Raw genomic sequence first — 23,301 nt, 5'->3', positions numbered from 1 at the left:
CGACTTTGTTGTTGATGGTGACTTTGTTGTTGGTTTTGTTGTTGACGGCGTCTGTGTTGTTGGTTTTGTTGTTGATGGCGACTGTGTTGTTGGTTTTGTTACTGATGGCAATTGTGTTCTTCGTTTTGTTGCTGGCTGTGTTGTTGGGTTTGTTGTTGACGGCGCCTGTATTGTTGGTTTTGTTGTTAATGGCGTCTGTGTTGTTAGTTTTGTTGTTAATGGCCACTGTGTTGTCGGTTTTGTTGTTGATGGCCACTGTGTTGTTGGTTTTGTTGTTGATGGCGACAGTGTTGTTGGTTTTGTTGCTGACGGCGACTGTGTAGTTGTTGGTTTTGTTGTTAATGGCGTCTGTGTTGTTGGTTTTGTTGCTAATGGCCACTGTGTGGTTGGTTTTGTTTTTGACGGCATCTGTGTTGTTAGTTTTGTTGTTAATGGCCACTGTGTTGTCGGCTTTGATGTTAATGGCCATTGTGTTGTTAGTTTTGTTGTTGACAGCGACAGTGTTGTTGGTTGTGTTGTTAATGGCGCCTGTGTTGTTAGTTTTGTTGTTAATGGCCACTGTGTTGTTGTTTTTGTTTTTGACGGCAACTGTGTGGTTGATTTTCTTGTTGAGGGTGTTATTGGTTTTGTTGTTAACGGTGACTGTGTTGTTGGTTTTGCTGTTAACGGTGGCTGTGTTGTCGGTTTTGTTGATGATGGCCACTGTGCTGTTGGTTTTGTCGTCGATGGTGATTGTGTTGTTTGTATTGTTGTTGATGGCGACTGTGCTGTTAGTTTTGTTGTTGACGGTGATTGTGTTCTTGGTTTTGTTGTTGATGGCAATTGTGTTGTTGGTTTTGTTGTTGACGACTTTGTTGTTGATGGTGACTTTGTTGTTGGTTTTGTTGTTGACGGCGTCTGTGTTGTTGTTGGTTTTGTTGTTGATGACGATTGTGTTGTTGGGTTTGTTGTTGACGACTTTGTTGTTGATGGGGACTTTGTTGTTGGTTTTGTTGTTGACGGCGACTGTGTCGTTGGTTTTGTTGTTAATGGCGTCTGTGGTGTTAGTTTTGTTGTTAATGGCCACTGTGTTGTCGGTTTTGTTGTTAATGGCCACTGTGTTGTTGATTTTGTTGTTGACAGCGATTGTGTTGTTAGTTTTGTTCTTGACGGCGACTGTGTAGTTGTTGGTTTTGTTGTCAATGGCGTCTGTGTTGTTGAGTTTGTTGTTAATGGCCACTGTGTTGTTGGTTTTCTTGTTGACGGCGACTGTGTTGTTGATTTTCTTGTTGAGGGTGTTATTGGTTTTGTTGTTGACGGTGACTGTGTGGTTTCTTTTTTTGTTGATGGTGACTGTGTTCTTGATTTTGTTCTTGACGGCGTCAGTTTTGTTAGTGGTTTTGTTGTTGACGGCGAATGTGCTGTTGGTGTTGTTGTTGACGGCGACTGTGTAGTTATTGGTTTTGTTGTTGACAGCGACTGTGTTGTTGGTTTTGTTGTTGATGGCAACTGTGTTGTCGGCTTTGTTACTGATGGAAACTGTGTCGTTGGTTTTTTTGTTGATAGCGACTGTGTTGTTGGTTTCGTTGTTGATGGTGACTTTGTTGTTTGTTTTGTTGTTGATGGCAACTGTGTTGTTGATATTGTTGTTGATGGCGCCTGTGTTGTTGGTTTTATAGTTAATGGTGACCGTGTTGTTGGTATTGTTGTTGATGGCGACTCTGTTGTTGGTTTTGTTGTTGATGGCGACTGTGTTGTTGGTTTCGTTGTTGATGGCGACTGTGTTGTTGGTTTCGTTGTTGATGGTGACTTTATTGTTGGTTTTGCTGTTGACGGCGACTGTGTTGTTGGCTTTCTTGTTGATGCTGACTGTGTTGTTGGTTTTGCTGTTGTTGACGTTTCTGTTGTTGGTTTTGTAGTTGTTGATGGCGACTGTGTTGTCTTAGATTTAGTTTGTGATGGTATCTTTGATGTTGGTGCTGTTGTTGACTTTGTCGTGGAAGTCATTGTAGCTGCAGAGCGGTAAGTAATCAGATTTTTATTGGAACAGCAGATACCATTTTGTATAAATGATGAAATTATGCGGCATCCTATTGCGAATAATTTGCAGCAAGGTAGGATATAGGATTGATATAAAAAGGTATAACATGGCTCGCCATGTTCACAAAAACTTTATGAAAGGTAGCGTTTATTCGACAAATATACGACGCGTTTAATCTTTCTCTACGCATGCTTTAAGCGAACGGGGGGAGAACCTCCCCTTTTAGCTTATATGTTCCCGAAAACAATATGAAAGGTAGCGTTTATTCAACAACAATACGGCGACAATACGACGTGTTTAATCTTTCCCAATGCGCATTTTAATTGATATGTTTCCAAAAGCCAATAGGTGATGTAGCGTTTTTTTTCAGCAAACATACGCTAAGTTATATCTTTCCCTACACAAACCTATTGGACTTTTAAATATACATGATAGCAGTAAAATATGTGCATCAAGTGATATACAAATAGAATATCTGACTTAAGATACTACATTAACAATATGAAAGTCATAATTGTGTCTATAATAAAATACCTATTACAGTATGCATGCAATATGGATACTATCATCAATTTTGCATGGAATCAGCAGGGAAAGTATCACTGCTGTTGAATATTCGTTCCTTCTTATAAAGCTACAAGCAAAAGGAGAGTTAGTAAGTAAAATATCTTTAAGGCAAATAAAATTTAACATCACAATAAGTGAATTGAAATGTCGTTTGATGAATTGCAAGATGATTCTGTCAAATCATATATTTTCAAGATCTACGTTGAACATTCAGCTGCAGTATTCTTCGATTGTTAACAAAGACACGGTTCTACATACCTGTTGCCTGTGTGATCAGAGAGCAGGTTGGATCGTCCATCTGGTCGGGAAATACGTTGCATGAAAATGGTAAACTCAACCCAACCGGTGAGCATCTTGCGTGCATTTCCTCACAGGAACTTCTGCACAGCTGTATCTGCAGTCGAGAAGAAGTAATAAATGAATCACAATTACCTGTAATTTTGAGTAATGCCTATATATACTTAACACTGACATCGATTTATGAATGATATAATGCAGGAGTATAACATGCACATTGCAATGGAATGGATACAAGTTACGAAAAGTTAGTAGAAATTCTTCAATCAGTGACTGTATTTGAAGAATTTCTACTAACTGTTAATTCTACGTGACTGATGAACCTCTTCAACGAAGTTACGAAAAGAGTTGACTACACAAAAGATTCAATATTTCTATGTGTAACAGTCAAATTTATTCTCCTACCTGCGTGCCATTGTCACACTGAGGCAAAAACATCCGACAAAAGGCTGTATAGACGTCTGGATAGCAACTTGAAATGTTGTTTAGGACGGATCCGAAGAGGAAGTACTCTCGTGAGTTTATCATCTGCTGTGCAGACAGATGGCCAAAGGAGTTGGGGAATGATGTTGTGTTGTACCCGGTGATTGTTTCGCAAACGCCCTGAAATACTTGAGGAAAGGGCTCGCAACCACCTGTAGAAAGGAAACATGACAGATAAAGCTGATTATAATGTAATAATATGATTATGAAAATCCTGTCCCTCTTACTCATACAAATAAATATACAATTGTAAACGAAGCTGCGTGCGATGACTGGCTGGACCAAACGTAGAGACAGATCTAGACTCAATCGCAGATGAGAAGACCTGAGACCTAGCCACAGCCTGGGAGAGGGCATAGGACAGAACCAAATGTTTTGATTCAAGTAAGCAATTTCAAGGTAACCCTTACACATTTAATGACGTACGAACATTTTGAACTTAATTCGGGATAACCGTCCTTGGGCGTAACGGTCGGCATCGAAGCAATGCTAGAAGAAGTAGCACACAATCTCAAATGTTCACACGAAGTACGCATCTACGCATCTATATCTTATCAGATATAGTCTCACGGCGTCAAGGCAACAGTTAACTTTACCAGATTCTGGCTCAAGACATTCCCCGTCACCCCTGCTCGGCAGATCTGCACAGCTTCGTGGCCATTCTTCGCCGATAGCCTGCAATGGAGCTTCACAGCTGGCTTGGACTTCTTCACACAGTTCTCGGCATTGTGGAACCTGAGAAACGAGCAAGGGAGCAGAATTTAGGACACTTCATGTCATTGCCGCCAGCTTCATGATGATGTAGAGAAAGCTTTGCTTTTGATGATGTGCAAAAGGGCTAAAACAAAGTCATGTAAAAGCCCACTAGAAATGATGATGATGCATTTTACAGTTACACTAGCAGTGTCTAGATCTTCTCTTTTTATTCGTATAGTACGTACCAGCTGGTCATCTTCGCACTTTGGAAACACTGTTGTGCACATGAGGAATGTAAAAGATGGGTGGCATCCCGATACTTGGTTCAAAGCGAAGGCAGCCTGGACAGTTGATGTCTCTGAGGTATGGTTTAGGTAGTTCGGTAACGATGTGTTTCCATACGGCAGGAGATGGGTACAAATGGATTGTACTGTAGGAGGGATGGGTCGGCATACACCTGTACAGAAATAAAACAAAACGCATATCTAAAATTATCTTCAAACATGGTCACTTCCACAAGAGAGTAGATAACCACTGGGCTTCGGAGGACTAGAATGTCACCCGATTTTAATCTATTCGCTTTGGAATACCATAGAGAATATGATGTGTTTATTGAATGGAGCAGGATGGCATCTTTATGCAAGAATCAATCGTTAAAACACTAGCTCACCGGGAGGATCATTATTCATGCAAAATCCTGGGAACTCGTCGGTGCCATCACTGCAGTCTGGAACTCCGTTACAAGTCTTCACCCAGGAAATGCACTCTCCGCTAAACATGCACTGGAACTGTGTACATCGCTCTGTTCAAGGGAAACAGAAATATAGCAATACATGATACATATTATTGAATAGTTTTGTGTATCTGGCCCAAAGTTATGGTATTGTCCAAAGAAAACGTAGATGCATTTTGAACACTTTGTCTTAGATTAGGGTCCAAGTACGTTTTGCGTATCACACATAGAGAAAACATGCTGCAAGCATTTTATATTGTCCTTATCAGTAGCCTTTATACATGTAGGCTTAGATTATGTTTTAATCTTTAAAAAAAAATGATTTTTAGCACTTCAGCTCTGGTCGGATGGGACAGTAATACATTTATGTAGCCTATATGCATGATGTACTGCTTTAGACAAACTAGCTCATTTGATCTTACCAGGGGTGGTGCTTGGCCGTTGAGTGGTAACTGTTGCAGTAGTGGCTGTCGTGTTAGGTTGTTGAGTAGTTGTATGGATGGACAAATTTACATAGTCAATGGCCTAGCATTGTATATCATACTTTAGTTTAAACTGAATGTCATTATTTGTATTTGAGATATGGCACTTAGTAAATGGAATATCAATCTGCAATAAACCCCCTTGGAACGGAGTATAAAGTCAATCAAATCAAATTACACAAAAAGCAGTATCATAAGATCAAGAAAACAATAGACATTGGGAAAGCCAGGAAGTATATTTTAGCACACAAATAGACAATGGGACTTACAAAAACCTATTGGACTTTTAAATATACATGATAGCAGTAAAATATGTGCATCAACCATGCTCGTAGCCGCTAAACTTTATCCAATGAGCCTAACTTGAACAGGACGGCAGGGATGGTCTACAGGCCCGAAGATAGCCCACCCAAACCACGACAGGAGTGGACACAAAAAGCCACAAATACCTTTGACATACGCAGAATAAACGGCAAGTAAACGCAACAGAATACGCCAACGTTACGCACACTTTATGGGTAATAAAGACGCAGTTTAAGCTAGCTGCTGAAAGTCAACTGAAAATCCGAAAAATAAGCACCATATACGCAACAAATGACTACCTTTACACACACGTATATTGGCCGTAAAAATGCTTCAATTAGAAATAAACGTGAACTTTAAATACGTTATAAGAGCATTTTAAAAAGTATTTATGGCAACTTAAAGCAGCTGAAAGGCTACGTGAAAACCGGAAAATACGGATCCATCCGCACCTATCCATCATCTTTACACACACTTATATGTGCCGTAATAAATGCTTAAAGAATGAAAATACGTTAACTTTACTTACAATTTGAAAATATTTTAATCATCATTTAAGACATCTTTAAGGGCTTAAAGGCTACGTGAAAACCGGAAAATAAGGATCCATCCGCAGCTACGGAAAGACCACGTCACGTCGATCTTTACGTACTCGTATAAGACGTGTATAGATGCGTATTTACGGATGCTTAACTTAAGCATCCGTAAATACCGTTTTTCGTGCCATGTATCCTCTCTCAATGATTTTTCAAACGCCCCTGTACTTTCAGAACAAGCTGCTAGGAGGCCCAGACATTTCACTTCTTTCCGAGAAAACAAGCTATGAACCGTCCAAAGTTCGTGACCTTAGCATGTCCAGATCACGAGATATCAAAACCGTTCCAGTACTATAACAAGTGCCCCAAGTGCTAGGCAGCCCCAAAGTCTACACATTATGAGGTCTCATGAAGACCTACTAACCTACCAAGATTCTTTAAAATCCATCCCTAGCTTCTTAAGTTATCGTGCTAAAACACATTATATACCTGTGGTCAAAATTCCTGGTGACTGTGTTGTTGGTTTTACTGTTGATGTTGACTGTCTTGTTGTCTTTGCTGTTGATGTTGACTGCGTTGTTGTCTTTGCTGTTGATGTTGACTGTGTTGTTGGTTTTGCTGTTGATGACATCTCTGTTGTTGGTTTTGTTGTTGTTGATGGCGACTGTGTTGTCTTTGATTTTGCCCTTGATGACATCTTTGTCGTTAGTGCTGTTGTTGATTTTGTCGTGGAAGTCATTGTAGCTGCAGAGTGGTAATAAATGAGATTTTTATAGGAACAACAGATACCATTACGTATAAATGATGAATTTATGAATCTTTTATCATTTTTCACTTTCTTGGTTTGTTGGTGATATTTCCCGGTGTTAAGCAAATGATGCCAATAGCGGAGTGATGATTCTATGCCTGTATTGTGGATTATTCTGACCCAAACTAAATGACTCTGACTTTAAACTTAAATGTCCTTAAAAACCAATTAATATTTACGCGGCACACTATTGCGAATAATCTGCAGCAAAGCAGGATATAAGATTGATATAAAAAGGTATAACATGGCATGCCTAGTAATGTTGAGCAAAAAGTAGTGCGTAAGATTGGATATCTGTACAAAATGACTCGTACATTTTCGGGACATCATCGTGACTTAGTCAAAACTGAATGCAAACGAAGTAGAAATATCTATCTACACAAGTTTTATTCGTTGCACCAAGACTACAGTGTCTTTTGTGTAGATATATGGGCTTTAAGACTTACATTCAGTGCACTCACACCAGTGATTTCTGTTGTTGGGGTTTGGAGCAAAGTAGCGGTGGTCACAGTTGTTTCCTTCACACATGATGTTCGGACAAGGTGGATCGGGCGGTTCTTTACAGAAGGACAAAGAATCTGCGTCACTTCCAACACTATGATTATGGATTATGAATCCTCTAGCTTGTGCTTTGTTTGTAACATGAACTTCTAACTCTCATATGAAGGCATGACATTTCACTGTTTAAGCATTTAATCTGCTTTTGTTGTGATAAAAGTGAAGGGTACAATTTTCCAAAACCTTATTTTAGCACTCAGGCCATGTTGATTTGATTATATGCGCGGGCATGAATTTTCGTCCGTTTCCAAAAAAGTTTTCGACCATACTGTAAATACAAAGCAACTGCAAAATTAGCAAATATGTGTCGAAGATTGCAAAAAGATATTGGAGAACGATACTAATGTCTTAGAGTGCCAAAATCAGTTCCAAAGGAAAAGAAGGACATGTGAAGAAATGAAAATAAAGATTTTATTATTCACCATACCATACTCTGTGTGTTTGGTCATTTGTTCAACCATCATGACCACGGACGTAGCTTTCATGATGGAGGTATTTTTTGCCAATTTTTTTATTCTCACGTTCGCATCAGTTTTGAGGTTCCCTGAAGATGTCATTCATGTAACGAAATCAACATGGCCTCATTTACCCTATATCCAGTTTTCCTGGAACATAATTAATGCATCTAGTAGTGATCTACAGTACAATTTTGTAATGATCGCTATGCAAAAACATGCAACGATCCTGTTTGTTTGTTCCTCTAAATTTACTATACAGAATATATAGGAAGGCAAAAAGGTGCAAACAAATTGATAAGTTACTATCCCAAAATACAAGCTTGTAAGACAATGCAACACAATGTAGATTATATTACGTGGAAATAAGTTAGTTATAAGTTTGTATAATGTACAACGTAATGATAATAATGCGTTATGATATCAAATGTTGTAATATCAAAACTTACCAGAGGTACACGATTTACAGTTAGGATTACCGTTGCTGTTGCTGCATGCTGGATGCTTTCCCTGGGTCCAGTCTAATTTAGAAACAAAACATAAGACGAATGACTCAGATTTACTGCCAAATAAGACTGGCAACATAAAAAGACATTGCCATGGTGACGGTAGTCTCTGTGTGTTCGCTTTTCACTTGTCACTACTCATACTCATGTACTATTTCCTCAATTTATGCAAATGAGGTCCTGATTTGAATGACTTATGTTTAATGATGCAAATGCATGAGGTTCCCATTAGTTAAAATTTTGGAATTATACAACTTTCTCACCAATTATGCAAATGACATCTTCATGTAAATAACCAATATCTTCCGACGTTCCTCTCGTTCTAAATTGCATCTATCACAAGTTTGAAAATAGTAGAACACTGAACTTTATTCCAACACAAGGGTTACAGAGCGATCAAATTTTCGTAAAGTTTGAAAAGTTTTATCTTCAAACACAGCAGATTTATAGAATTTCCTCATTAATTACGCAAATTAGATCCTAAATTGCATAGTTCTTATCTAATTATGTCATCACTTAAGCTACCTACGTACCAAAAATGACCAGGATCCATCAACTGGTTCTGGAGTTATCCTCCCTCAATGATTTTTCAAACGCCCCTGTACTTTCAGAACAAGCTGCTAGGGGGCCCCAGACATTTCACTTCTTTCCGAGAAAACAAGCTATCAAAGTTCGTGACCTTAGCATGTCCAGATCACGAGATATCAAAACCGTTCCAGTACCATAACAAGTGCTAGGCAGTCCCAAAGTCTACACATTATGAGGTTTTATGAAGACCTTCTAACCTACCAACGGCGGTGATGTGGTCATGCCGCAGTCACAATTTCAAGATGGTGTGGCCTATCCAGGCGCTGAACTGACTTGGCTCTAAATTCGGGTGGGGGTGGGGCACTGGGTTACAGACACATTTCAAAACTTATGCACCGCCTGATACGGCTTGGATCCAGCGTACAAACTAAATTAAAACCAAATCTGACCTAAACGAAAAATGACTGAATTCACATGGGAATCACTCGTTCGTTGCTCTATTCTTCTGAAAGCTTTGATAGCAGCACCCCCTTTTCCCCACTACTGGCCACGTTCATGATACGGATGTCAGTGAATGTTGGAAAGCGTGTTGCGTCCTTTGTAATGATTTAAAATAGATAACCCTGCTTACCCATGATTGCTTGTGACACAGCGATAGGTTTTAGTATATATGTTACTTATTAGTATGCCGGTTTCGCACCTCAGAAGTCTGTGAAGGAGGCTAAATATATTTATGGGTTCACCACACCACGAAGTGGTGTGGTGAACACTCACACACTCACACACACACACAAACACACATACGCACACACACACACACACGGACACGACACACGACTACACACACACACACACACACACACAAACACACACTCACACACACACACACACACACACACACACACACACACACACACACACACACACACACACACACACACACACACACACACACACACACACACACACACACACACACACACACACACACACACACACACACACACACACACACACACACACACACACACACACACACACACACACACACACACACACACACACACACACACACACACACGCACGCACATACACACACACATACACACACACACACAAACACAAACACACACACACACACAAACACACACATACACGCACATACATACACACACATGTCACACACACACACACAAACAAACACACAGCACAAGGAAGTAGAGACAGGCGTAAGGTTGCTGCTATTGTTGTTGTTGTTGCGTTTTACTTAGTTAATTTACATCGTTGACAAGTGCATGTGCATATATCGTATTTGTTATAGAACGTGTTACCTGTTCCAGTTGATTGGCCCATCCCTTTGGCTCCGGCACAAAGCAAGTACAGCACGAAAATAGCCGTGATGAATCCGGTAGAGACCATCGTTTTCATGTAGTCCGTTTGTCCATGACGCGCCATACGAATTCTTGCCGTTCTATGAGCTGTGGATGTCTTCTGTGTCGTTTGAAGTGTTTACCTTCAGACAAACAAGTAGTCACAGCATACGAAATCCGTGTTTTCTCAGGAGGAAATGTAGATCTATTGAGAACCCTGTTAATCTAACCTCGGCACTGATAATGTCGTCACACCCGGTCGGACGAGGTGTCTCTTTATCTTGTCATCGTCGAAGCTTCAGGCAAAATGTATACAAATTCCCCCTTAATTACTACAATGTCGTCTGGTGACGTGCATGGTTTCGTCACAAGGTTACTAACTAAAGGTTTGTTTACATTGAAAGAGACTAAGTTAGGAAGATAAGTGGTCCGTAGATCACCACAAATACACGGGTTTGTGTGCTGGTTTGTGTACTGAAGTCCTCAGATGAATGACACCGTTAATCGGTGACTTTCCTGTGTTTGATAATAGCTTTCGTGGCGGCAAACAATTTAAGGTATTTGGGTAGCCAGGTATTTATAGATTAAAGTAGGGAACAATGATTCGATATTAAATGACTTGTTTTTCCATTATGATTTCATTACTGTCATGTACAATCCTACATTTCTCATTGAAACCTCTTTAAAAAGAAAGTGAGAGACTAGGGTACGAAAACGTTGTGATGCTGTAATAAACGAGAAAGGAAAGTCCGTTTACAAATATTTATTTCTATATCAACCTTACATGCACACCCTATATAATAGTGTAAACGTAGGAATCATCATCATTAAGGTTTCATCATGTACTGTAATATATAACGTACGGTAATGATATTTCTAACTTGAGCGTGACCGTGAGCATCTACTGTCATAAGTGTCATAAATGAAATGATTGATATAAGTTTAAAAAACCAACTCTAGCTCCTACATACATGTAATGTTTTACCTGTACACGTACCTTTTACGTGTTGTACCTAGAGTAGTATTGCAGTGATATTACAATATCAAATGCTAACAGTTACTAAAGTTATCGATAACTTAGAGAATGATAGTTCATGGTTCTTTGCAATATATATATATCATCCTCATTGACACCTACTGCGCAACAGGCCTACAGACTTACAGTGCCATATATCTTTATAAGACAGTCATTATCGGATAGGACTGTTCAGCCAAAGCTGAAGCTATAGGGCTGTCAGGATGTTACCATGGTCAATATTGATTTGAGGAGGCTGTGTATATGAATTCTACTACAAGATATCTGCAAGTTTGACATACATGTTTCTCATCGTGCGTGAGGAAGAATAAACCAAAAATTGCCCTCCTACTTAAGTCATACAATCCATCTAATATTAGTATATATTATAAAAAAAATTAGTAGATGAAGTAGACATAGATTTTTGTTTCCCTTTTTGTCCTGTATATGTGTATATATTTCATATATTTTCTATATTTCTATGATTGCACTTAATTTAAGGGAATGGGTTTGCAAAACGTGTATTCAACGTTTTCGCTCAGCAAGTCACCTTCAATTGAATCTAAGCCGGTCCCCCTGCTTTGTATATGACATTGTCTACTGAGCCCTCGGTCCCGGCCCCGTCCTCGTAGATGGAATTTTCTACGAAACCCTCATCGTCCAGTTTATCAAGGGTGTCTTCTGAGGACATGTTTGTCTGGAGGGAGCCGTGCGTGGAACTGTGGCTGTCCTTTGTGTCTGTGAAGTCACCCAGCCAGATCTGCAGGGACAATATAACTTTATTTTAAATTCATGTTTGAATTGAGTTCAATATGCAACAACGAAAATACCATGTGTTGTCCGAAATGTAAAATGTTTCCGCCATTATTAATATAGCATAATGCTAATACTATGAAGGTCAACACATTTATAATATATGACAAAATAGAACAAACAGAACAGAATAGACATGTACGACATCTGTCTCATTACCTTAACTTTTAATTGTATTTAAATGGATCACGGCTCAAGAATACCGAGAATTTTTCATGAATTGATTTCTTTTTTCTTGTACTGCAAAGATGTAATAGCGGTTACTTGAGGAGCCCAGAAGATGTTTAAATATTCGTAAAGGTCGACATATGATTCACTGAAGTGCAAAAAAGGACACCAATATGGCGACAGGCACTGATGACGTCACAAATGATGACATAATCACGCATTAATTTTCTCACCTCTTGTTGCTGTGGAGCCCTTGCAGTACGTCGGCTCTGTCTCTTCGCCGTTTTCTGCCTTTTCTTCTTGGACCAGCAGGGGCATCGGACACCAAACCGGCGTTCGATCTCATCTTGAACCTAACAGTTTAGTAGCAAAGATAATTGTTAGTTGCGTCGACATCATTGCAAAACTATCCGGCGTTGCATTGGGAAATGCCTTTAACTAGTTTTAATAATCACGTCTAAAAATCGTCAGCGAAAAAGATATCTATATTTTGAATTCATAACTGGGTTAGACAAACCTCACCATTTCGTTCAGCAGGCAGTGGAAGATGAAAATGAATAAACCCTGGAAGAGATTCACATATGGTATACTTTAAGTAACAATGGGTTTAAACATATAGACATCGTCATTACCATTATATTGAAACACAGCTTACCTATAGACTTCCCAGAATAAGAAAGGGAACGCTAGTAATAATGACATAGTTCAAAGAATACAAAGTAAATTGAGAGCTCGAATTTGTAAACATGATGGTGTTGACATATTATCGAGTGTTGTTGAAACATTACAGTACATTTTAATATGTAGGCAAAAATAGATCACATGCGACATTTCATGGGCATTATTAATGATACATACTTGGAGGGAGTTGATGACGGTGAAGACGTAGGCAAACACCAGGGTCTCGCTACTGATGTACAGCACACCGAACACCCAGGTGAGACCCAAAATACACACCAGGGCCAGCGACACGCGGATCCAGAACCTGCAAATATTCAATAGCCTTCTCACAGTTCTGGGTAAGGTGAAATGTTAAGTCGCTCAGGATTAAACAATACCCACGTGGAAACGTCGCAAGCACATGTAGACAAAGAATTGTTTACAAATGAGAATTCTTCAACTTTGACCTTAGACCACAATACATGACAATAGCACACGCAAAATGTACATTAGTATGGAACTGTGCGTAAGACAAATAACTAGAACGTTACCAATGACTCTTCTTCAAAGGAACCATAATTTGTTGTCCACATTCTTTTGAATTATATTGGGTGTATGTTATAAGCGCAGTTTTCCAATTATGTAACGTTTCAATCTACAATACTGTCATTTACAACTAAATGATCTTAAGTAACTGATGAAATAGGAAGTAACATTACTTGAACTCCATTCCCTGTTCTGATTGGTTGGATCTATCATGGGCTTTCTGTGTGTAGATCACCCTCATAGTCATGGCCAGGAATCCAACGTTTACCTTGATAGTGATACACAAGGAAACATCAAAAAGCGTTTATATATTTATATCTCTACATATCCATATCAGTATTTAGATCTACCCATCTCTCTCTCTCTCTCTCTCTCTCTCTATATATATATATATATATATATATATATATATATATGCAGAGAGAGGTAGAAATAAACAAAAGGCAGAGACGAAAAACAGGGGGGGCGGTAGGAAGAGAGATTGATTTTAAAATTTAGCCCTATCCATACAATGTAAATGTACATCAAGAGTGAGAAAAGGCAACTGTCAACCTGTACTGAAAGGGCATTAGGTTACACGGATGCTACACTACACCTTTCATCAAATTTTATGCTCCAAGTTCTCATGTCCATCATTCCAGTGACTAAGGTTAAATCGAGACAGGGCAGATGCTATTGTTTTAGAGCTGAGGATATGATATAGTTACCAAAACCACGATCAGCATGGGACCCACAAAGCTCCAGATGAAGTAGTTGTTCACTGATAACCAGCAGCTGTAAGGTGATAAAACATATTTATGATTTTCAAATCAGTCACTGGCAGTCACAGTGTTTCGTAATTTAATGGCTCAACAATATTGCTAGTGTCTTGGACTAGTACTGTACCACTGTGTTCACAAAACAACTTTCTAGACGTCAGGACAGTATCAAAGGAAGCCATAACGAAACATAATATCATTTCGTACCCTTGCGATATTTTCTGTAGGTATATCCTTGTCCACCAAGCGACTAGGAAAATGTCAAGGGACTAGGCAGGTAGGTACGAGTAGGTATATCTGATAAGGGAATACATTACTATGTGTCTGTGCCGTAACCATCAAAGTATCCATCATCGTCATCGTCCTTCTCATCGGGCTTGTCTTTTTCATTGACATCAACAAAGTGATTGTAGGTAACTGAAATGGCTACCGCCAGTGCTGGTGCGCCTGACAAAAATATGAAAATATATATAGAAACATACTGCTTGGTCCGGCGACTATGTTCAGAAGACAGGTGATAGTAATAATTGTACATAACAAAACAAAATGGTCACAGATGTATATCCAATAATTATGAACACAGTCTAGGAGTATCGTTTTGCCTGTGGATGTGTTATGAAATTTTATCAATATTAATGTTGTCATTCAGAAAATATAATTATTATCAATGAATAAGCAAGTGGTGTTAGATATCCAGAGACACCGTATCACATTGATGTCATATTTCAGTAAAGCTATAAGAGACCAAACCTGTCTTACCATATCCGACCAGGTGATAGTAGATCAGCCTGTTCATTTTTAAGTTGAAGACCTTGACCAGTAAGACGTACAGCTCCACTCCTTCCACACACATCCAGGTGAACACGGCCAGGAACAGGTAGTGAAGCACGATGGCGATCACGTCACAAACAACCTGTGAAGTAACAATAGAGGAAAATGTAGTTGGGTATGTGGTAGCTATACTGGCAGAGTAATACAATGTAACATTACATGCTGGAGATATATCGTAACTATTCTGCAAGTATTGCACAATAGATGTGGTGTAAAATACATTTCATTTCAACATATGACCGAAAACAAACTAAGGCTATTCAAAACAGTTGCCACAATCTCCCCAAGCTTTTACCGTGCTTGTAAAACATGGGACATGTCATTAGACACTGTCTTCAAAGAGGTCAAATCCCACAATAATGAATGGTAGAAATATTAAGCTTAAGCATCACATTTTTGCACTATTAGTAGATTCACTGTTCCCTTGTGATTAGCCTCTGGGCACTAGTTTACAGATGAGTAAAGTTAATGTACCGCGTTTTCTGTTTTGTCGACTGCAGCTAGGAATACCACTTCAGCGACCAGCAGACAGATACACAGGTTTGCATGGATGATGGTTCTGGTGCAGCGGACTCGTCTGAAACAAGATGGCGGATACCAGAAACATGACCAATGCCATTCTAGTTGATATTGTTGCTACTGGTTTATAACTTTATAGCAACAATTGCTGTATGAATTTTTACAAGTACAAACGACAATTTAGAAAAGGTCTCACCTAAACCCAAGAAAGACGCAAATGCAGAAGAAGAGACACACGATGGAGATGATACAGCCGATGTAGGTGATCACACTCAGGGCGAATGAATGCTGAAAATATCATCAACAACTTATTTAGTTTCACCACGGAGTCGAGGATATTCGTTGCTTTGTGATCAAACCCAAGGGTGCTTAAACTGAAGAGGAACACTACAAAGGTTCCATGAATGATAGTTTGGTAACAATCTAAGACAGTAATTTCCTTATTTGACACACCTGTTCTCCTATCGTACTGTGCTGTCCTGTCGTGTCCAGCAGAATAGCGAAGCTTGTCAGATGGTTGCACTCACAGATCGTGTGGGTTGTGTTTGTCGTAGCCGTAGTACAACCCTCACCCGACCAATTGCTGCAACCAGAATGGTATACGTAGTAGCAATAAGGCCAACGTCACATCGGCATCATATGTTACATAAAATGTCAACATATAAAACAGTAATTAGAATGACATTAGTCAAATCTTTAGATCATGTTTACAAGTACGAAGCAACACTAACGACAATAGACACACCCACCCGTGGAAGACGTCCCAGAAAACACATAGTGTTGAACCGTTGGATGTCTGCAAGAAAAATGTGATCATACTGCATAGTTTTTCTACTTTTCAACTTCCCATTCAAATTTAGACATTTTTGTGATAAGATATAATAAATCATATATTGATATATAGATAATGAATCAATACTATGATGTAAGTGATAGTGAATAGGGAAGAAGTACCTGCTCGGTATGCTCCAAAACGATGGTAACATTACCATCGATACTGGGTCCAGTGGAAGAGTTTCCGTTTACTAGTGTAGTGTTTACTAGGGTTGCCGAAATGATCCTGGAGTTGACGGTCCTGTTGACTGACTTGGGTTTGAAGTACTGTCCTACATTTCTGTAGATTGCAGAGATGACATGATGTTGTGTTCTCGGCAGGGTGATTCCGTCTTTTACATCGGCCCAAAAAGACGAATTACCAAGATCCGGAAATGTGGCTGGTCTCGTAGTGCCATTCTTGATTGCCATCACTGTGTGTAGACATCATGCAACATTATTCAATCCTTGTCTAGCCCGGAATTTCGGCGGAGACATACAAGTACACTGAGCAAAACTGTGACAATAAGACATTATGAGCATTATATCATAATGATAATTATGATATGAGGCACCTTTGATATAACATTCTGTTACAGAATATTTGGTTTGGAAAGTGTGCACCGCAACTTGCACTGATCAATATCCATAGATAGAGTAATATGATCAACCGTGTAGATAGTGATATGTTCTGACTGGTGCAGAATATGTGCTCACGGTTTACCTATATTTTCATTCGCTATCCAGTGGGTTTTGTAAGGCACCACCCTAGCCAACAGGATAGCTGCCCGCTCGGAACTATCTAGGATTCCTGACGCCACTTCAGACCGGTGGTCCTATAAGGAACACAAGAAAGGTTATGGATGACTAACAGGCGTTTTCTTTTAGAAATACAAAGCAAATGCAACTTATTAGTTAGAAAATGTTAAATTCGGTGCTATAAACAATTTAACAAATAGTGTCACAGGTGAAAACAGTAACGTAACAATGGACCAACGTACCTCCGGAATAGATCTCCATGCGCTGTCAGTGTGGTTTTTCAACAGGGCATTTCCGATTGATATCATTGTCTGTCGTAAACAATGTCATAAAATTAATTGTCATAGATTGTCGTACTTTTGTTACAGTGAGTGATAGCTCGTATGTACAACGTTTACATAGATCAGCATATTACAGAATGCATCAAACTCTTCACAAATAATACCTTACATTTAGAATATCAATTATATTACATAAACATGTATCTGTGGAAAGATACCAAAGTTATCCATACCATATCCATATCATCATCATTAAAATCAAGAATCCCGTTACAAACCTCTGCAAACCTAATCGCCTCTTCTTTCTTCATTTGCTGTGAGTTATTGCTGAATCGATGTTCTTGATCTTCCACCAGACGACTGAGCAGCCTAATACTTCTGTGGATGTCGCCGCCACGTATGTTTTCCGTCGCGTTAACCAGACGCTCTCTTACACGAGAGAGGATTTCCACCGGGGCCACACCTTGTTTACGCTGTATTAGAAACGTAGACACATTGTTTATGACAAGATCTTAAAAGTTAATCCGTGTTGGGAGGATTCCCTTCTGAACCAAAATCTGTATGTGATAATTTCCAACACTCATTGAACACGGACTTCGATTTTCACAAGTCTTTGCCAAATAAATTGAGAATGGACAAGCTCCCAAGGTCAAGAACGTCGACTGTGTCGTCAAGACAGTCAAATAGAATACCTGGGACCATGTGTTGACAAAGTTACGTTCTTGCAAGAGGAGCGTTCTGCACAGGTAATTTTACTCAATCAGTTTTTGAGTTACCTGTTTTTCAAAGTCACAGACCCATTGCGATGTCTCATTTTGTGTGCAGTTCTCGTGCATATCTGCAAACAACAAAACGTGATCAGCATTTTGAGATTACAAAGATATTTACAAAGATGTTTTATACAGAGAAGTATCCTTTACTGTCATATAAAGGATATTTTCTGTAAACATATTTGGCGGCGAAAGATAGATAGACTATAAGTCTATCGATTGGATTGAATGGATTGAAAGACTATACCTATCTACATATACCTACTAATCAATCAATCTAGCTAGGTAGCTAGCTAGCTACAATGTAGATAGCTAGCTATACCTTCAAAGGCTACCTTCAAACTCTTAACCCATCACCACACGTTAATGAGGTTTTCGACATTCAATCAAATAGTTCGTATGTAAAAGAGCAGGCCCACCTCTATGTGAACTGCCGGTATCCACTGGAGGTGTGATGGCATCATCTGGAGGTGTGATGGCATAGTCTGGTAGTGTGATGGCATCATCTGGAGGTGTGATGGCATAGTCTGGTGGTGTGCTATATGTATCGTCGAAGGCATAGTCTGGAGGTGTGATGACATAGTCTGGTGGTGTGCTATATGTGTCGTCGAAGGCATAGTCTGGAGGTGTGATGACATAGTCTGGTGGTGTGCTATATGTATCGTCGAAGGCATAGTCTGGAGGTGTGATGGCATAGTCTGGTGGTGTGCTATATGTATCGTCGAAGGCATAGTCTGGAGGTGTGATGGCATAGTCTGGTGGTGTGCTATATGTATCGTCGAAGGCATAGTCTGGGGGTGTGATGGCATAGTCTGGTGGTGTGCTATATGTATCGTCGAAGGCATAGTCTAGAGGTGTGACATCGTCTAGTGGTGTGATGCCATCGCCTTGTGGTGTTGTGTTCGGTTCACAATCTGTGTCGATATCTGGAAAATGTAAACATACGTCGATATGTATACTCGAGGAATCACCAGTATTTGAATTTTGATGACTGCAAATAAAACAAACATTCCATTTGGCATTTCTAGCCTACAATGGCATTAACACTATTTATAGGCACTGATTGGGTGAATGGGATAATGATTGGGTCATTTCGGTAGTCGAAGGTGTAATATTTGACAAATTTCCCAAAAGTATTACACCTAATTTCAATTGTAATGCAAATATTGCATTGGAGGAAAAGCTGCAGAGCTACAGTCTATCTAGGATGGCTGTTTATTTACATAAAATTAAAGTACTCACGCGTACGCTTCCCCGTTTTTACTATGCGGAACAAGACACACCCAGGTTTTGTTAAAGGGTCTCCTGAAGATCTCGTGGCACGGCATGTGATGCTCAGACGAATCGTAAGTCCTTCCAACAGAGTGACGTCAGAAGAATTATTCCACTGAATTGACGACATACAAGTTAAATCAACATTATTTATACTATAGTTCGTTATTTCATTTCAGTCAAAGTTTTTTTTTAATGGTTAACGTTACTAGACTAAAGATACCGGTTATCATACCGGTCTTGGTATTTTGGAATACAAATGAACGTAAAATGGAAATGAAAACCTGATCCAAGTTAATTATACTCAGTTGAGTACCAAAGCCTCGAAAAGCTGCTATATGTAGGGGCCAAATCTACGCCACTTCTTTCTGACCCCAAAACTGTATATGTATCTGCCACCCAGTAAACAAAACAATGGAATGATTCAGAAGACATAGAAACCGAACGCTAGCTATACAGCTGCTGCATATCAAGACCTTCATTTGCACTTACATGAATTGACCAGTAGTACTTCCGTTCAGAATCATGTGGGTTCCTTGTGCCTTTCTCAATAGTAAAAAGTATGTCCCCTCCAAGTATCAACAAGTTAATCCACTTTCCGTCCTCCAAATATCTTTGCGCGTCAATGGAACAGTACCAAAGGTTTAACCACGACTCGGGACTAACGGACAATGTTGTTATTGTCCAGTCAGTTTTAAACCAGTTAACTGCGGCAGTTCTCCCTTGCAAGGGAGAGACTGTGTATAAACGCGATGTGTTGTTGCTAAACGTCCATTGACAGTCTACAAAAGAAAAAGGAAAGAAAACATGATCATGCATTCCATGAAACGATTAGTCAGGTTAGTCATAGGAAAACAGAAGGGTACATATGTCGACAAATCCATTACACATCTTAGCATGAAATTTCATCTGTGTTGGTATACTTCATTATGACAAATGGGTACGTCGCAATTTACTTAATGTTGGGCATGAGCCATGACGTTTCACCTTTTTGTCACAGTCAGTTCATCTCCCTCCCTTACAAAAACGGGACGTCCCATTTGAAGAAGTGCCCAAAGTTACTTCAGATAGACCGGCCAAACATCACCCCACTTTAAAATTGAATTTTCTCAATTTGAACGGCAATGCAATAATGGACTCTAACATACTCCCGTGTCCGATTGGTTCTTTGAAGTTACCCCTTCGCAATCCTTATTGCAAAAGATATACATATACTAAATTACAGTTCAGTCGGCTTTTATCAAATATATATGGATACGACAGATTTAACTGCATACCTACGTACGTGTATCCCCCACCCCCTGCTGCCTCATGTCTAGTGAAATGGGAGTACATGTCTACATATACGTTTGCTTTTATACTTTCTGTGAAACCCGCTCCTTAACATTCAGTTCAACATCGCAATTATGGTTTTCTGAACAGAAATGTGGCTTGTCAAAGAACGTGTGAGTACCTGATATGTTTTTGAATCCGTCATTTGCTGTCTCCAGCGTACAGTCACTAATCGAGCCGTTGTCATAAGAAGCAGTGGAGGTCTCTGTCAAGAATCCATCCTCCTCCTCGGAACTATCTGCCATAACTATATATATCCTGTCGTTGTAGCTAGAAAGGAAACACATGACTAAAACAGCCGGCATGAAGCCAGCAGTCGTTGGCATTTTGAAGCTGAAGATCACGTCCCGATGAAACCTTGTAAATACTCACTGTTCTAACCACTTTTTTTAAACAGTCAGTGGCCCTCCAGTGCGTGCAAACACGTCCAACTTGACGTTTTCCCGATGATGAAATACTAGCACTTGTTTTAGGTTGAATACATGAGCTATATCTCACTCACAAGACGTCTGTCTCTAGATTGCAAAAAGGGAACTTGTCAATAGGGAGGTTCCTCTCTGTGTTTTTCTCACGCACAACATGTTCCCTCACCAGCGTCACAATGACGTCTGCGTTACTTGTCCGACGGCTTTGCTTTGTTATTAAGGAAAATAACCTTAGGCGAACTGCCCCAAAATGCGACCTGAACAGATAACCTTGCTGTCTGCAGTGACTTACTCTTCTTGTGTACATTTATACGTCTAGTACCTGTGTGCGCGGGAGGGGCATTTTTATGGTCATTTCAGGCACTATAAGTTTAAGGCGACACGGTCAAAACTAATAGCATAGTATACCATACAGGATAAATAAAGTGGTGTTTAAAACACGCCTCGTCTGTTTTGGTTATTGTTGATGGAGGTGCTTGTTTAAAGCCTAGGTCACAATTTAAGAAAGGGGCCCGCTCGGCGCGAGTTCGGCCTGTTTTTTGGCACTAGCGAACGGGACCTGGACGGAGACCGGCGGGCTTCCCGACGGCTGCCGGCCTATTTTTGGCCCCGCGAGGTCGCCGAAATTAACTCAAACTTAAAATCACTTCGGGCCCCGTTCGGCAAGGTACGCCGAAGCGACGCCGTATATATAACCTCACTGCCCGGGACCCGTCGGGCGGCCGAACAGGCACCTGCCTAAGATTATGACGTCACATGTGCTGATCAGTGAATCTGGTGGTCAGGAAAAGGGGGTTATATGGGGCATATATTGATATTGACTTTTATTACGCAACAATGTACAAGGTACAAAGTATGGCAGAAATGAGAGAACAAATCTAACAAATCAGTCTACGTAGTACAATACTAGGTGATATGGGATGAAAAGGCGCTTATACAATCATTAAAAGAATTTCTTACGTTTAGACATTCTATAAACTTCTACCTCAGACTACGTCGCACAGTTCACCACGTGTGTGTTACACCGTGTACTTGTGTGTCAGAATGCCGAAGGGCAAGGGAAAACAGCCGAGACGATAGCCCGGCATACATGTACTTCAGGAATGAACAGTGATATTAGCGTAAATTACCACTAGCCAGTTGATTAGATTTGACAGATGACAGTAGCGGTAAAGTTAGTAGTAATTCTTAATCAAATTTCTAAGATAGCATTCTGGTTCTTTTAAACAAATATCCAATTAAGAAGTGGATATTTTAGACAATACAATATGATAAAGACAAGACAACATTGGTATAAAACTAATGAGAACTTAACAAAGATGGCAAACCACAGTAATAGCATACCTTAGCTCAAAACTGAACTGAAAACATGAATGATGTCACAATTACTTAAATGACTTGACATAGAGTTAGAAAAATCTACACTAAACAGGATTTCTGAAAACATGATATATAACGTTAAGTCAAATCTTAAAACCCATACATGTGCAGTGTACATTTAACTTACACCCATCTTACAGGGCTATGAAAATGATTTCTGACTCCAAATTGTCCAGTGAAACACATGTCCAGAAAATAAAAACATTGTATTCCACAGTTTGCAGAAGGTATATTTCCATGTAGTCACCAAAGACACATAACACTTCAAATAACTCCATTGAAAGAAAACGTATTGAAATGACATGGCATTGTAACACGTACCTTTTAAAGCTTCTTTGGAAAGGGGGTGGAATATCATTCCATTATGAAACTTAAAATCATCAATCATAACCACCCTTGAAAGCTTCAAGAGTGAAAAAAAGCCTGATAGCCAACAGGTTTGTACAATTAAAAAGGTACTGTACAACAATGTAGTGTAGGGATAGTACTTTTCACATTCAAAGTTTCACACAATTCATCAAAAATTTCCAGCATTGTATGGTTCAAATACCATTAGGCCACACCAATTTGATTTGTTGTTTCTCGGATTTTTTTCAGAAAAAATATGGAGCGACAGG

The 23,301-nt window shown here is 39.6% G+C and overlaps 2 protein-coding genes and 1 long non-coding RNA gene across 3 annotated transcripts in view; all 3 read right to left on the bottom strand.

Moving 5' to 3' along the window:
- LOC109474784 overlaps positions 1-3,691 on the bottom strand; it is a 36,275-nt gene extending 32,584 nt beyond the window's left edge. The window contains exons 1-4 of the mRNA XM_019775146.1: positions 3,290-3,691; positions 2,846-2,981; positions 1,220-1,991; positions 311-767 (exon numbers count right to left, since the gene is read on the bottom strand). Coding sequence (XP_019630705.1) covers positions 311-767; positions 1,220-1,991; positions 2,846-2,981; positions 3,290-3,598 — 1,674 coding nt within the window. The 5' untranslated portion in view covers positions 3,599-3,691. The remainder of the gene's footprint in view (positions 1-310; positions 768-1,219; positions 1,992-2,845; positions 2,982-3,289) is intronic.
- A 1,532-nt stretch (positions 3,692-5,223) lies between these two features.
- Positions 5,224-8,453, bottom strand: LOC109474956. Its single transcript, XR_002140504.1, has 4 exons — positions 8,388-8,453; positions 7,372-7,482; positions 6,607-6,861; positions 5,224-5,263 (listed from the first exon to the last, which is right to left on the bottom strand). It is a non-coding gene; the product is annotated as an uncharacterized LOC109474956 (long non-coding RNA).
- Positions 8,454-11,096: 2,643 nt separating this feature from the next.
- LOC109474783 (adhesion G protein-coupled receptor L3-like) lies at positions 11,097-20,074 on the bottom strand. Its single transcript, XM_019775145.1, has 19 exons — positions 20,059-20,074; positions 18,695-19,201; positions 18,282-18,343; positions 17,784-17,978; positions 17,467-17,535; positions 17,190-17,301; positions 16,607-16,899; positions 16,402-16,448; positions 16,106-16,235; positions 15,849-15,940; positions 15,608-15,710; positions 15,062-15,215; positions 14,620-14,749; positions 14,252-14,318; positions 13,718-13,812; positions 13,197-13,323; positions 12,861-12,902; positions 12,572-12,691; positions 11,097-12,117 (listed from the first exon to the last, which is right to left on the bottom strand). The coding sequence occupies exons 1-19, from the start codon at positions 20,072-20,074 to the stop codon at positions 11,920-11,922; spliced, it is 2,559 nt and encodes an 852-aa protein (XP_019630704.1). The 3' UTR covers positions 11,097-11,919.
- Between the last annotated feature and the right edge of the window lie 3,227 nt (positions 20,075-23,301).

Source organism: Branchiostoma belcheri, unplaced genomic scaffold (assembly GCF_001625305.1).
Source record: "Branchiostoma belcheri isolate BF01 breed outbred unplaced genomic scaffold, Haploidv18h27 scaffold32, whole genome shotgun sequence".
In the NCBI taxonomy this organism is placed as follows: domain Eukaryota; kingdom Metazoa; phylum Chordata; class Leptocardii; order Amphioxiformes; family Branchiostomatidae; genus Branchiostoma; species Branchiostoma belcheri.
The sequence above is the reverse complement of the archived record's forward strand: the minus strand, read 5'-3'. Positions and strand labels throughout refer to the sequence as shown.